General features: G+C 42.3%; 2 protein-coding genes across 3 annotated transcripts; one reads left to right on the forward strand and one right to left on the reverse strand.

Moving 5' to 3' along the window:
* The first annotated feature begins 840 nt into the window (after positions 1-840).
* LOC148337478 (GPI alpha-1,2-mannosyltransferase 3-like) lies at positions 841-5,586 on the forward strand. Its single transcript, XM_088296433.1, has 13 exons — positions 841-998; positions 1,391-1,512; positions 1,606-1,726; positions 2,127-2,243; positions 2,330-2,435; positions 2,510-2,640; positions 2,728-2,868; positions 2,961-3,012; positions 3,272-3,483; positions 3,587-3,651; positions 4,273-4,477; positions 5,022-5,199; positions 5,267-5,586. Exons 2-13 carry the CDS (start codon positions 1,416-1,418, stop codon positions 5,399-5,401), a joined length of 1,560 nt encoding a protein of 519 aa, XP_088152559.1. The 5' UTR covers positions 841-998; positions 1,391-1,415; the 3' UTR covers positions 5,402-5,586.
* Positions 5,587-5,846: 260 nt separating this feature from the next.
* ccpg1 (cell cycle progression 1) lies at positions 5,847-14,054 on the reverse strand. 2 transcript variants are annotated; one of them, XM_088296434.1, is made up of 10 exons: positions 13,938-14,054; positions 13,351-13,456; positions 12,636-12,768; positions 11,561-11,634; positions 11,301-11,496; positions 9,428-9,727; positions 9,229-9,317; positions 8,919-9,044; positions 7,373-8,490; positions 5,847-6,877 (listed from the first exon to the last, which is right to left on the reverse strand). In XM_088296434.1, the coding sequence occupies exons 2-10, from the start codon at positions 13,408-13,410 to the stop codon at positions 6,694-6,696; spliced, it is 2,280 nt and encodes a 759-aa protein (XP_088152560.1). In that variant the 5' UTR covers positions 13,411-13,456; positions 13,938-14,054; the 3' UTR covers positions 5,847-6,693. The 2 variants fall into 2 exon arrangements, with proteins under 2 accessions (XP_088152560.1, XP_088152562.1); XM_088296436.1 differs by having other exon boundaries at positions 13,351-13,431; positions 13,938-13,978.
* Positions 14,055-14,489: the final 435 nt, after the last annotated feature.

A 14,489-nucleotide genomic window follows, 5' to 3' on the forward strand; every position in this document is an offset into this window, starting at 1 on the left:
TTATTTTTTAAAAATCAAATCCATAAACCTTTTTTGGGGGGATTTCTGTGTCCTTTTCATCGTTCTGCACTTCTTATGAAGAAATTAACTTTATTTATCCCAATCATATTTTTGACTCTATCAAACTACCATCTGTGTAGCGATCTCGCTAGCTAGCTAAACAGATTTTCACGAAAGGCAAAACGTGAAAAACATATATTCAACTCAATGAAAAAGATGGCGAAATTCTTGAATGACCCTTAAAATTCCCCCAAAAAAGCTCTTGGTTCCACGAAACTGTGCAGTTTAAACAAGAATGTCGCAAAAGCTGAACGCAGGTGGAAAAAGACAGGCTATGGTTCTCCTATCAAATCCTGAAAGAAGTTATCAAAACAAGACTGAAATTCTTGTTTGTTATTCAGGCAAATTGTCATAATCCGCAAACTATTTAAGACTTTCGATTCTGCACTTAAACCCGTCAGACGAAATTTATGTTCTAATTTCCCGCTAATTTGTGTTCCATCAAATGCAAAGCGCTTTGTTACAGCTCCAGCTGATGTGAAATGCGCTATATAAATAAAATAGTTTTCTGTTGTATAACGTAAGCTTGTGTGTATCAAGAAGGTGGAGGCAGCGTGGTGAAGGTTAACAGTCACCCATCTGGTTTTGTATCATACAGCTTTTAATAAACCGTGTCTTATAAACTTTACGGGATCGGGGGAGAAGCGTTAGGATGTTACATGAAATCTGCTCATTTGTGGAGAAGTCTTTATAATGTCAAAAGTGGTCGTTTAAGAATAGTGGTCATGTCTGAACATATGATTCACAGATTCCTCCAAGTTGGCTCCTCCCTAATTTTTTTTTTTCCATTTTCATGTAGGTGGCATAGTAAGTTGGGCTGAGCACCATTCGGGCTATCTTACTGGTAATCGACTCTGCGCACAGACGAGCAAGAGATTAAATCATACTGCATCCTGCCGACTTGGATATTTGACGTTGTGTTTTGAGATCCTTCTGGCGTGAGTTTTGGAATCATTCAAGCAACCCTCGTCGCTTTTAAACGCCTATTTGACTCAGCGCTTTTGTTTGCTTTTGCCTCACCTTGCTTGTTTTTCCACTTCGACTATTCTTCCTTATTGTCCCAAACACTTTGGGTTCCTCGGCCTTTTTATTTGTTACTTTGTTTAGAATCAATGCTTGGTTGAAGGATTTTTGCAACACTCTTAATATCTGAAGGGGTCAGAATGAGTAACAAATTGTCAGGAAGCACTTCACTAAAAGCTTAACTGTTGCGTTGCAGCAGAAGGTGGTTAATGAACCGAGTATCGTACAAATCTCAGCTTTCTTTGCTGCTTTCCACTATTTTCTTTGCCTTCCTTGCCTACCCTGACCACACGTCTATGGTCTGCAGTCAGGTCGGAGGACACAACATCCACATGGAGACGTTGCGACAACGTTCACGTTTCGAGAATAAAGAGGAGGATGTGAAACCTGGCAAAAGCGAGTCGAAAAATGATGCTCCTCTTAGTACAGGTGAGTTCATTTCTCAGGTGGTGTGATGACATCAGAAGGTTGAGATTGTTTGTCATGTCACTCCAGAGCAAATATAATTTTTCTATTCCGTAGTGCTGAGAGTGGCAGCGTTTTCTGTGATTTTCCGTGTCGTCAACTGTTTTCTGGTTCAGAGCAGCTTCGTTCCAGATGAGTACTGGCAGTCTGTGGAGGTCGCCCATCGCATGGCCTTCAAATATCCTCTCAGTGCATTTTTTCGAACACCAGCTATTCATGCATTTTCTGCAGCGCTTATCCTCAAGAAATTGCGGGTGAGCTGGAGCCTATCCCAGTCGACTTTGCTCAAGAGAAGTGTTTCTCACCAAGTACAACCTGAAAACAAATCCCAAAATTAAAATTGCAGTTAAATCCAATATGGTTCACAAATGGGCGTTATGCCACCATTCACGCTACATTGCAAGCATGAATGGCGTTTTGGTGTTGGGAACATCCTGGTTCTAACTGGATCCTTCTGATTGGTCGACTACATGTTGAGCGGAACGCCCCGGCTGCTGCCGGACTCTTCTCGTTGAATCCGTGAATCGGGTTTTCTAAAACTTTTATCTCCATTTTTATGAGCGCCTTAACCTTGTGACTTATGGGCATCTGACGTGGGAATGGAAGGACGGCATAAGAGGCTTCAGCTATCCTCTCTTCTTTGCTGTCATCTATAAAATTCTACACTGGTTTAATTGTGACTACGTGTGTCTTCTGGGAAGTGTATTTTTGTTTCTCCTTTTCTTCAAGCATTTTTGGATCCGATAAGATTCGTTATTCAAATGAGTTGATTTTCCCCGCAGATTTGGCTGCCCCGCCTACTTCATGCACTCGTGACTGCGTTTGCAGATTTCAAATTCTTCTTCCGCCTCAGAGAACTAGAAGATCAAGATGTTGCGAAATGGACGGTAACTTGACCTGTTTGTGTCTCGTGGGAGTGTCCATCCATCCCATGGCATTTTGTTTGTGTTTGTGTGTGCAGTTCTTTTGCCATTTGTGCTCGTGGTTCACCTGGTACTGTTGCAGCAGAACGCTGACTAACAGCGTGGAGGCCGCCATCACCTGCCTGGCTCTGTGTTACTGCCCCCTGCCGCCATTCAGAACACACAACAGGTCTCCTTAACGTCTTGAACATCTCGAGATTTGCCATGGATGCCTGGCTGACACTTTCATTTTTTTATTTTTTATTTCCCCTTTCAGCAATAAATATTTGAGCCTTGTTGCCCTGGCGATTGTTATTCGCCCAACTGCCCTGATTGTCTGGCTTCCGCTGTTGATTTACCATTTCTGGAAGGACGATAACAAACTGAGACTAGTGACTCATGACTACATTCCCATTGGGTTAATTGTGTTTCATATTCACAGTTTCAGAATTCGGATATTTTAGTCTATTTGGAGGTAACAGTGTTTTTTTTTTTTTTATCTCTCTGTAGAGCAACGGCCTTAGTGATTTCAACCATGATCGACTCAATCTTCTATGGAAAGGTGAAACGCTCGCTGAACACGACACAATCGCTTAACGCTTAATGATTCCTTACGGTAATTAAGAAACAGATAAATATGAATATGAACAATATGCAATAAATCTAAGCAAGTGTTTACATTTTTAAATCATTGCTTCAAGCATTCTTTGGAAATCGCAATATTCACTCCCTGATGAGCATGTAAAAAAAAAAGGCAAAAGGTTTGTAGAAAATAAATAAAAAATCTAAATCAAATTTCTCACTCGTTTTCTGTTGTGTAGTGGATCTTTGTGCAGTACAACTTCCTGAAAATAAACATCTTGGACGGAGTGGCTGACTTATTTGGTACCCACCCTTGGCACTGGTACTTCACGCAGGGCTTCCCGGCTATAATGGGCCCCCATGTGCCGTTCTTTTTGTATGGTTGCTATCTCGCATTCAGAAAGTACAAAATGCTGCTGGTGGCCATCACCTGGACCGTCGCCGTATACAGGTAAGGTAAAGCATCAGAATTCTCTCTCTCGCTCTTTAGCTGTCCTCTCAGATCTACTAAAATTAACATCAGTCGCCTCATGCCATGTTTGAATTCTTTTCAGTCTGCTTCCTCACAAGGAGTTTAGATTCATCTACCCTGTGCTTCCCTTTTGTATGATCTTCTGTGGTGAGTCACAGTTTCAACTCCTTCCAACAGCAGTACCAATAGACTCAATGGCTGTTTTTTTTTCCAGATGCAATGAAAGAAAACATGGTAATTATTTTCATTCATAAATTTGCGTTGTACAGAGCCAGAGTGGGACTCATTTTAAGCCTTGGAAATTCAGGGCTCAGATCAGACAAATTAAATGTAAAAAAAAATATATAAAAGGGGGGGGGGTTCGATTAGTCCGGCTACGAATTGGCCTTCGTGCGTTCAATGAATATAATAACAAAAATGGCCTCTGAACGCATCAAAACTACCGTTTGTGTCTGAAGAGTAGCGAGACAGCAGTAAGCGTTTAAGTGTGCCAGTATTTCCTAAAGCCGACGTCACGTGACCCGCGCCTCCCGCCTTCTACTGGGACATACCATTACAAGGCACCGCGGGTGGGTCATTACGCTGAATATGGTCACTGTGTCCATAAAAGTCCAGATGGTAACACCACCAGGGCTTGCATTTTTCCTAAATAAATACCATTTGATGGACATTGTATTGAGAATTCTCTTGACAATGTAAATGCTTGATGGGTCCTGATGAAAGAATGGTCCAGCCATTTCATGTTTAACCATTTGAGTGTTTTACCAGGTACAACCATGGCTCATATGAGAGCTTGGCGACGAGCAGCCGCTGCTGGTTTGTTGACGTCCAACCTGCTCATGGCTCTCTACACGGGCCTGATTCACCAGCGTGGCACTTTGGACATCATGAGCAACATCCAATCACTTTGTCACGCCTCCTCACAGCCGGATGTCCTCTTTGCCATGTCCTGCCACTCAACGCCTTACTACAGGTGCCAACTGCTTCTTGGGATCTGATGGATCCGGACAGCAATCAGTGCTTCACTTTTGCCAGATACAAATATCAAATGTCCACACACCCCTGTTCAAAGTTAAATTAATTCACATTTCTCACCATTCAAGTGACCGGAAGTGTGCAACTCAATTGGGATTGAAAAAAAAAAAATTAGGTCGCACATCCAATTAACCAATAATATTCAAACGCTTTACATGGGATAATGCTTATTGATTCAATTGTAATTAGTTTGCTAATGCTGAGCAGTATTTCTGTTCATAATTACGCTCATTATCAATAAGGGCGCCACTAGTTCCAGCGGAATAAAAAGAGCCGCAAACACAGTAGTAAGAATTTATATCCGCTCTATGTCCAAGGTTATTCCTTACTTGTTTTGTCAATGTACAAAACCTAAATGTGTTGAATTATGAGGGGGAAAAATATTCCATTTTACAATAAGGCCATAACATGACAAAGTTTAGGACTGAATACTCTCTGGGTGCACTGTATGGATACCTTCAAAATGACTTCTCTCCACGCAGCCATGTTCACTGCCCACTAAAGATGAGGTTCCTCGAGTGCTTGCCTGATCTCAGTCAGGCGGACGAGGTGTGCGAATCGGACAGATTCAATGACGACCCACTTCTCTGGCTCCGAACTTCGTACCCACATTCGCATTCACTTCCTACTCACTTGGTTCTCTTTGATGTTATGGAAAAGGTAAAAGTGCTGACAAGTCCTGCTTAAAAGTTGACGTTACTTATTCCGATGTGTTTTTATGTTGTAGAAGATCACAGCATTCCTGCGTGAAAACAACTACACAAAAACAACGGATATATTTCACACTCATTTTCCTGAGGGAGGAGTTGGAAGAAGAATTTTTATTTATGAAAGGCACCGGCAACCACGGGACCATGTTTGATTTTACGCAATGATGAAAAACAGTTGAAAAGAATTTATGCACTGAAAGCCCAAGTGTGAAGTTGTCGTTTTGTCTTTGCAGATTGTAAAATGGGCCGAGGATAGGTAATCAGTTTGTGTATTCATAATCATGTTTTTATACACTCAATGTTTAAACGCACACACATAGACACTTGTTATTTTAACACACACTCACAGACACCGTATCCTGAAGATGTGTTTAGTTAAAGTAACCTTTACACTGTGAGTTGTGATTTTCTGCCTGCTACTGTCTCCTGGTGATTAGTTTAGGCTAAACAGACTGTATTTTAATTTCTTGTCTCCTTGTAATTCTTGAGTCAAGCTAATAAAAGCAGAGCCGGTGAGAGGAAGAGAGGAAGGAGTCACGCGCAGCGGCTGCGAGCGTTTTGTCCTACTTTCCCCCGCTGGCCGGGGACAATCAACGCCATGTCTGGTTCCTCCTGGCCTCTCAGCCATATTTTTTATTTCGGCCGTTACCTTTAGTAAGTTATTTCAGTAAGCTCTCCCAAAAGGCGTCAGGGCATTTAAACCTGACACAGATGCACATTAAAGAGGAAAAAATAAGGAATGTTTAGAACAGCGTCAAGCCGAAAGCAATCGCGTCACACAAGCTTGTCCTTGGAGCGAATCAGAGGAATTTTCTTTTTCTCCACCACAATAGCTTGAGCAGCCAATCCGCTTTTTTTCATTCGAATAAAGCCTCCCAATTTCAGGAAGAGACCATAAAGTAGCTCAGGTGAAATCAGTTGACATATAATTTAAAAACAACCTTCACAAGTCAAGGGATTTGTTTGTGCAGCACTTAAAAAAAAAAAAAAACAAACCAGCACATATCCATTTCCACCTGACTCAAAGGTCAACTTTTGAAACTTTTCTCCAGCCTAAAGCAATGTTTGGAGTGCACAACAAACATTTGCACCTCCTTTGGGTAGAGGTAATACAATAATACTTTTGACAACAGAAAGAAGGCGAGATGGACTTCTATTAGTTGTTATGGAGCGGGAGAGCAACCTGTTAACCGAAAACGCACATTTGTTTACTATTTTGGGGTTTAAGAGATTGCCTTCCAACACAGGGGCTCTTTTCCAAACATTAAAATATGTCAATCCTAAGCCAATGCATTTAAAGTGCGTCTGAAAATATTCCGATGAAAAACCACCTGGACATTCAGTAGCGTTAAAACATCAAATGTGCAAACTTGACGACAGCGACCCATCGTAGTACTGAGGAGGTACTACCACGACTACAACTATCAAACCTGTCCAGAGGTGTTCAGTATTTGCGATCCAACGGCAGCGGGCCCAGTTCGATTTTCACGTCGGCCATGTGCCTGTTTCTTGGATCGCCGTGATGGCGCGCTTTTTGTCTCTGCTGCCGACGATTTTGATGCTTCGTCCTCGAATCCCCTCTGGAGTCTGAGTCTGGTCGTTCGAGAGGCCCGCTGGGAGATTCAGGACTAAACAAAACAAACGAGTAGAAATGTAAGAATACTTTGATTATAGGTACAATAAGTAGTGATGGGTCAATGAAGCTTCACATCTGCTTCATGAACCAGTTGTAGTATTTTTGGACTCCTCTAGATGGCACTCTCTGTTCAACATTGGGCTGAAAGCACACTGACTTGATATTCTTTCGTCTTTATTTAAAGCAACAGTGCCATCTACAGGACACAAAAATACAAAAACTGGTTCATGAAGCAAATTTGACGCTTCATTTTCCTATCGCTAACAAGAAGTGCAATACAGATATGGAATGTTGGGGAGGAGGGGGGAAATTAGATTGATTTATTTATTTTTTATTAAGAATCACATTAGACAACTGTTTTTCAAGGAGATGGACCAGTTTTGTCGCAATTCATTCCAACTGGGAAAGTTGAGATTTTTTTGGGGGTCGAGTTGAGCTATTCGCGATGGCTTTGACCGTGAACCCTGATCAAGAGCAGTTTGCTCACCTAGGCCCGTTGCTCTTTGCGTATGCTTCACCGAAGAGGTGTCTGTAGATGAAATCATCGACGTCTCCAAAGATGTCGTTCAGGAGGCCGTGGTACTCAGGCATGTTGACCAGGTATTGTTCCACGCTGCTGACAAAATCCGTGAAGAGCATGCGATCGTGGATGAAGAGGCCGTTGTGAAAGAAGCCGTTGATGAAGCTCTCCAGTTCCTTCCAGTGATGGAAGTGGTGGACCTCCCGCTGCAAGTAGCTCCACAGCAGCTGGTGGAACTCGTCCGCTCGAATGGGTTCCGTGGCTTTGTTGAAAACGCTCATGGACTCCTGGTAAGCGCAATCGAAGACTCCTCGGCATCCTATCGGGTTGGAGCTCTGGCCTCGCTCTTTGTGGACTCGGTCTCCTGATTTGCGCGTGTTGGCGTCCTGTTTGGGAAAACCCTTTTTTTTCTTGTGCTTCCGCGTTTCATAGTACTTTGTACCTTCTCTCGTCATCTTGTCGATGAAGGTGGAGGCCGAATCCTGGAAGTGGCGGAACGTCGATTTGACGGAATCTGAGAATTTGCGCAAGTTTTCCTTCACGGTTTCCTTGGCTTTCTTAATTTGCTCTTTGTGGTGGTGGACAAACTCCTTAGTGGAGTTCTTTACCGCATCAAATGTCTCTTCCACGATCCCGGACGTGCGCACTTTTGCTTTCGTCACTTTGGGTTGCGTATCTCCTTTAGCGCGGTCCTCTTTGGTTTCCAGGTAGAGTCTCTCCCACATATCGGAGCGCTGCTGCTCAAAGCTCAGCCTCTCCTCCTGCTCGCTCAGTCGGGACCTGAACTCCCGCGCCTCGGCCTCATATTTAAGCTTCCTCTCCTTGTCCACTTTCTTCCTCACTTCCGTCTCTCTCTCCAGCTCCGCCTTCAGCCTGCGGTTTTCCGACAGCAGCGCGTCAGCCGAGGCCCCGGTAGCCTCCAGCTCTCGAACCCTGGAGCGCAGGCTCCTCAGCTCCTCCTGCAAGGTGGACAGAGACTTTTCTTCTTGTCCCAAAGAGCTTTTCAGCTGCTGGTTCATTGAGGTCAACGCCAGGTTCTCCGCTTCCCTCTGTCTTGCTAACATTGCCTGGCCATCTCGCTGGACCTAATTGTGATAAGAAAAAAAAAGAATGGAAAATAAAGACATCGACTGTAAACTCTCGTAAGTGAGCAGAGCTTTTGTGTGTTATGTAGCAGTTGTTTGAAAGTTTTTGATGACCATAACACCTACGCTAACGTCACAAATGAAGCAGTGGTACATTCGTCTGACTTCAATGCAGGAAGCGTGGTTCCAGTTGTCAATCAAAGAGCTGGTGTGAATGTGAAATTCAATGGTTGTCTTACTCTGTGTGTGACCCACGTTTGACTTTTTGAATCCATAAAAAGACAAGAGTACCAGTCACAGGTGACAGTTTAAGACAGAAAGAGGACATGGGCAAGGATAAAAATGGAAAAAAAAAAATATAAGGCGTAAAATTGACTTCTCCTGTCTTTTCATGTGTCCCTTTAAGAAGATGAATAAATCGAAGTTACCTGAACAAATTCCTGCTGGACACTGAGCTGCGTGTTCTCTTTGCTCATCGTCTTGATGATCTGCGTGAGCAATGAAATAAGCTGCGGCTCATCCCAGTCATCCAGGTCAAGACTGTCGCTCTTGGCCTTCACAGGAAAAGAAAAACATTAAATAATTTTTTTTTTAAAAAAGACACATTTAAGTGAGGAAGCAAAAGCCACCTGAATTGACTATAAATCAGAGATAATTCTTTTTTTTTTTTACATGGAAAATGAATACTTCCACCTTCAACTGTAATGAAAGATGATGAAAGTGTTTTTGAGAACTTACATGATAATGAAGCACCTCCCTGATACTGTCGAGCTCACTCTCTCTGACTTTGTCTGCTGTTTTCTGTCTCTCTTGTCCTTGTATAGTGCCTGTAAATAAGATAACATTCATCATTCAGGTCTTGAATGCACCTGACATGTTTCTGGAAAGTGGACATTCGCAAGTAAAATCAAAACAAATTAAAGGTGGGATTCCATACCATAGAAGTGTCCAACGCCCATGCTGAGGGCGATGATGAGAGCGAGCAGGATGCAGGAGTTGAGGGTTCCACTGCCTCGGCTTCGCACTGCCATCATCACTGGGCTGACTATAGTTCGCGGCGCCTCCTGCTTCTCGTCTTCCTCCTCAGACTCTACGGTCGTCTCCCCCTCGCAGGACTCCGTCACAGTGTTTGTTGTATTCCTCCTCAACCTGCGTCTTCGCACCACAACGTTTGGTGCCGCTTCATCGTCGCTGCTGCTGGAGTTCGGAGTTGTCTGCAGCGGCTGAGCTGTGAAAACTTCCAGAGAAACGTGCAGAAGTCAATGTGGGGTAATCATCAATATTGTGCATTTGAATACCAAATGGTAAATGAGTAAATAAAATGACATGCGTACACACGTGAGGTTATGCATGCCAAATAGTCTTGATGAAAATACTTTTTCATCTTGCAAAGATTTTCATTTTAGTGATGAAGAGTATTTTTCCCAGACATTACGCAAAGCAACTCAAATTCAGCATGAGCCCCGTGTGCACAGAAGAATTGACATATTTCATAATGGAAGGAAGAAAAAAAAAACAAGTAAATAAGTCAAGTCAGTGAACAAAAGCTGGTTCAAGAGTGGAGTACTTTTACTGGTATTGGTCAGAAAAGAAAAAAAAGAAAAATAAAGAAAAGTATCAAACACTCCCCACCCGTCGATTTACGTTGGGTAATAATGGACCTCATCTTATTTACATATCATAAACAAGTCTATATTAAATTTCTAGGCCAGTGACTTCTGTTGACAGGCAGAACAACTAAATGTACTCCCACCAGTTAATCATACCTTCACCCATCGAAGGCATATAATTGGAGATCAGAATGTGCAAATTTGCAGTTATTTGGTGGAACCTACACGCAATACCCCTGGGGAAAAAACTAAACATTTTGGCTATTCAATGATTCCATGCTCATGCGAAAGGAATGAAATTACTTTGGCGCCATCTGGTGTTGGTAGGATGAATTGGTTGTGTAGTTTTCATGCGATTACGATGCTGTCAGTCGGTAATGCACCTCGCAGAAGTACGTCTTTGTGCTTCTCTTCAAATACGCTACAATTTCCCTTGTATTTCTTCATATTCTTACTACTAGTATGCGTAAATGTCAAAAGGTGAGTACAATAATGTATTACTACTTGTGTTAACATATTAAAGCGGCAATATAGCGTTCATATAAGAAGCATTCTGACAGTGCTTTTATGATCCTCGCTTTTTCGCGTTGTTTTGCGGGAACGTAGTCTATTGACAATTCCAAAATTATTTTATGCTATTTGCACCGCAAATTCATTTTAATTGCTTTGTGATTGACTTAACACGGCCCAGATTTCACAAATGAGATTCACATTATTTCTGTCTATTGTGGCTTTTTATACTTTTTGTGGCATTTTTATTTGATGCTGTGCTGCCAAATTTTTATCATGTGAAATATGTTGGCTCGATAAAGTTTGGGAAATGACGCGTGCCAAACAGACAAAATACAAGCAAGTAACAAAACAGTGAAGAACAGCAAAGCATTCATTTGCATATTCATGATTAGTCTGTGAATGTGTCCCGGCAGCTTTTGCTCGTCGATTAGTGAACAAGTTTTCTACTGTCACACTTGAATGAGGCCACCTGCGAAAGCGCGGCCTCTTGCGAGCCGACTTCGAAGATGGCAGCCCAAGTTCATAAGGCTTTGCGCAACTTTCCAGTGACTCAACCTCAGACCTGCTTTGATGATGTAAAATGAACAAATAACAAGGGAGACATACTGTCGTGGGATATTTTGTTCGGCAAACATTTTTCCCCAATAGAACAAACGATTCAGCTGGAAATGAAAAACTATGTCCTACCAGGATCTGCAGCGGTGAATGCATACTGGCTGCTGCACGACGTTCCCAGAAACAAGCCCTCGTCGGCAGCCGGCATGCGCTCCTCTCGGTCACACTCGTCGTCGTCCTTCAGCTCATGTAGCGTCACGATGTCCGAGTGGTCGCTGAAGGACAACACAGCGCCGTGCTCTTCCACCACCGGGTCATCAGCTCCAACCTGAGGGTGGCGAGGTTTCATTTGAACAGGAAGTGGCGACAGCGTGGCTGTGTGGCGTTCTCACCTCTGAGGCGCACAGTGTCTTGTCCAGGGTTTGTTCTGCCAAAGCGTCGTCATCTTTGTCGTCATTACATCCAGCTACGAATATCAGAAGCATTAATTGGGATAAATGTAAAAAGCATACCAGAACGTCAATCTCATAAGCCTCTTTTCAATTCAAAGTGAGGAAAGGCTCAATTATCAGATATTCAATGTTCTTGCGGTCCAACAATAGTGTGCTCTCCAGACGACAAGCGCCACTAGTAATGCATTTTCCACTACTAGTGCCACTTTTGGCCTACTTACATAACTTTTAAGACGGTTATCAAGAATATCCAATAAATTCGTGAGGCTTACGACCGTGATGTCCAATCTTAAGGTCCATATATACTGGTGAGCTCTTTGTCCTCACTAATAGAACAACTTTGGAATACTACTACGACAGCTAAATGTTACTAGTGATTCAAAATTGCATATTGGTTGACAACTTGTGCGCTACACGTACTACTAGTGACATTATAAAATTGTACTTGTTAGCATCTTGCGCTTCACCAGTAGTAGTGTGCAACTGTCATCTAGTGCAGTTTCGCCACACAGGTAACAAGTGGCCTTACTAGTGTGTCAAAGTGCTTAGTGCACGAGATGGTCTTACAAGATTGTTTTTTTCACAACTAGTCTCACTTTTGGTCAATAAGTATGCAATTAAATTACTGTGCTGCACTAGTGATACAACTTGGCCAAACTAGTTGGCATGTGTCACGCACTAGTAGCCTGCTGGGCCCTACTTGTCGCACCAAGACACCGCTACTTTTGCCTCACTAGTTATCATGTAGTTCTACTAGTATGCCAAAATCGTTTTACTAGTGTACAGAAATGTCTTAATGTCACTAGTAAGAAGACAGTCATTTGATTAGTGTGCTCTAGTTGTTCTGCAAGTGTTGAATTAAAATGCTCAAATGACTTTCTGGTTTGCGAGTACCCCGCTTAAATTTGAAACTAGAATTTGCTTGAAACTGCAGGAGAAATCCTCTAAAGTTTGCACAACGCAGCCTTCCAAATGTACTTTGTGCACTCATGATTTGTAATAGTGTCGCTCTAACCAGGGAGATCCATACAAGCAGAAGATGAGCCTTGAGAGTCTTGCAGTTCTGCTTCCATCACAGCAGGACGCTCTTGGGCATCAGTTGCAGGCTTTCCTGTGACGTCTGCCACCAAAGTCTCGATATCGGAGCCCTGGAGACACAACACAAATAGAAATGAGACATTATAGGAATACAAGGCGCAGTTCATTTGATGTGCGCTGTCAGGCTCAGGTAAAGAAAGTTTTAGAGGTATGCTCTGGAAAAAAAAAAGTGTTGTAGTCGACTACAATATGCCAGAGCTCTTCTGGTTTGATGGTGTTCAATAAAAATAAAGTGATTGCAAAAGTCACAGGAATAAGAAGTGGACATCCCTGGAAATTATTTCAGTTAGAAAATGGCAATTTGTGTTGAAGCATCAACAGTTGGACAAGTTCAGGGCAAAGTAACTGCCTGTAAAGCCTATAATCCATTTAAGCCTCATCCAAAATTGTTAAATATAAGATACAGGTTCCCAGTAGGTGCCTCTAATGTGTAACTTATTAAATGCATTATTTATTTCATTTTGTTTAATATTGTGCTCATGCTGTGATCCTGACATCTCTTATCAATTGGTGAAAGGAGAATTTTCAAATATGTATGAATGGAGAAAAATATTTTGTTGGTTTGTTTTCTTTCGTGTTGTTTAAAAATTTTGGAGCTACAGCACTTGTAAAAACATATATTTGAGTTTTACCTCCATGCTGATGATGCTCCAGCCGCAGGACGACTCGGTATCACTGGACGTGTTTGACATGGCGCCAGTTTAACAGCAACACTGAGGAGTTTGCAAAAAGATGTTCCTGCAAAATGTTGGCATTTTATTGACAAAACATGAAGTGCACAAGGCAACGTTTAATTGAACGCAAGGGCCTTGTCGCGTCACATAACGCCAACCACCACACTGTGTCATATAATAAGTGACCCCGACTCAGGGGTCAACTTCATCAGATGGCATCATCAACTTTATACATGTGGACTTCATTTTGAAAAGCGTGACATTAACTCATTTTAGTACGTCACTTATAATGGTAACAAAACACTCATCTTTGCATTTTGATAAGGAGGACATTAGCGAAGTCGTAGACAAAAAAAAAAAACTGTATAGTGACGTTATGCTCCAGTGTTTTGCTCGTGACGTGTTTTACCTTGATCAACTGGTTCTTAACACGTTAGTAACGACAAATAATGTGTACCGTCAATAGCTCGTGTCGACAACGTCAATTGCCAAAAAACTAACGAAAAGAGTTATTGAATGAAAAAAAATTATAAGAGGAAGTTAACCTGTGCTTTGGTCTTCAACGACGATGCAGTTGTTTGCAGGCAGGCCGATAATTATTGCACTATCCACGGGCCTGGGCGAGTAGTCACAACAAAGCCGGGAGTTTCTGGGAAATGTAGTTGTAAAGTCGGGAGGAACGACGAAGAGAAAGTCATTTATCGAACTAAAAAACATCATTTCCCAACAGGCAACGCGTTAGCCAAACTGGTCGAGCTGAGGCGGGGCCAAATATGTGCGTGGTGGAAATTGACGTCGCTCTTTGAAAACAGCAACAAGGAAACGCGACAAAACTTTAAAGCTCCCTGCATTCCAAGCATTGGAAAGAAAATGATGATTCGTGCATATTTCAAACGCTCTTCGTTGGTACACTATTTTCTTAAAAAAATACATTTTATTTTGGCCGTTGTGACGAATGGTCCACGATACGGATGATTTGAAAACACAGACGTTTGCGATTCAATGTGAAGTTGTTCTGAAATATAAATAACATTTTCCATGAGCTGAACCCACAGCATTACGAATTTCCCAAAAGGCCCGTTTCTCTCAAATGTTAA

The sequence above is a fragment of the Idiotropiscis lumnitzeri genome, chromosome 5 (assembly GCF_059441095.1).
Source record: "Idiotropiscis lumnitzeri isolate Australia: NSW breed Sydney's pygmy pipehorse chromosome 5, RoL_Ilum_1.0, whole genome shotgun sequence".
Lineage (NCBI taxonomy): Eukaryota > Metazoa > Chordata > Actinopteri > Syngnathiformes > Syngnathidae > Idiotropiscis > Idiotropiscis lumnitzeri.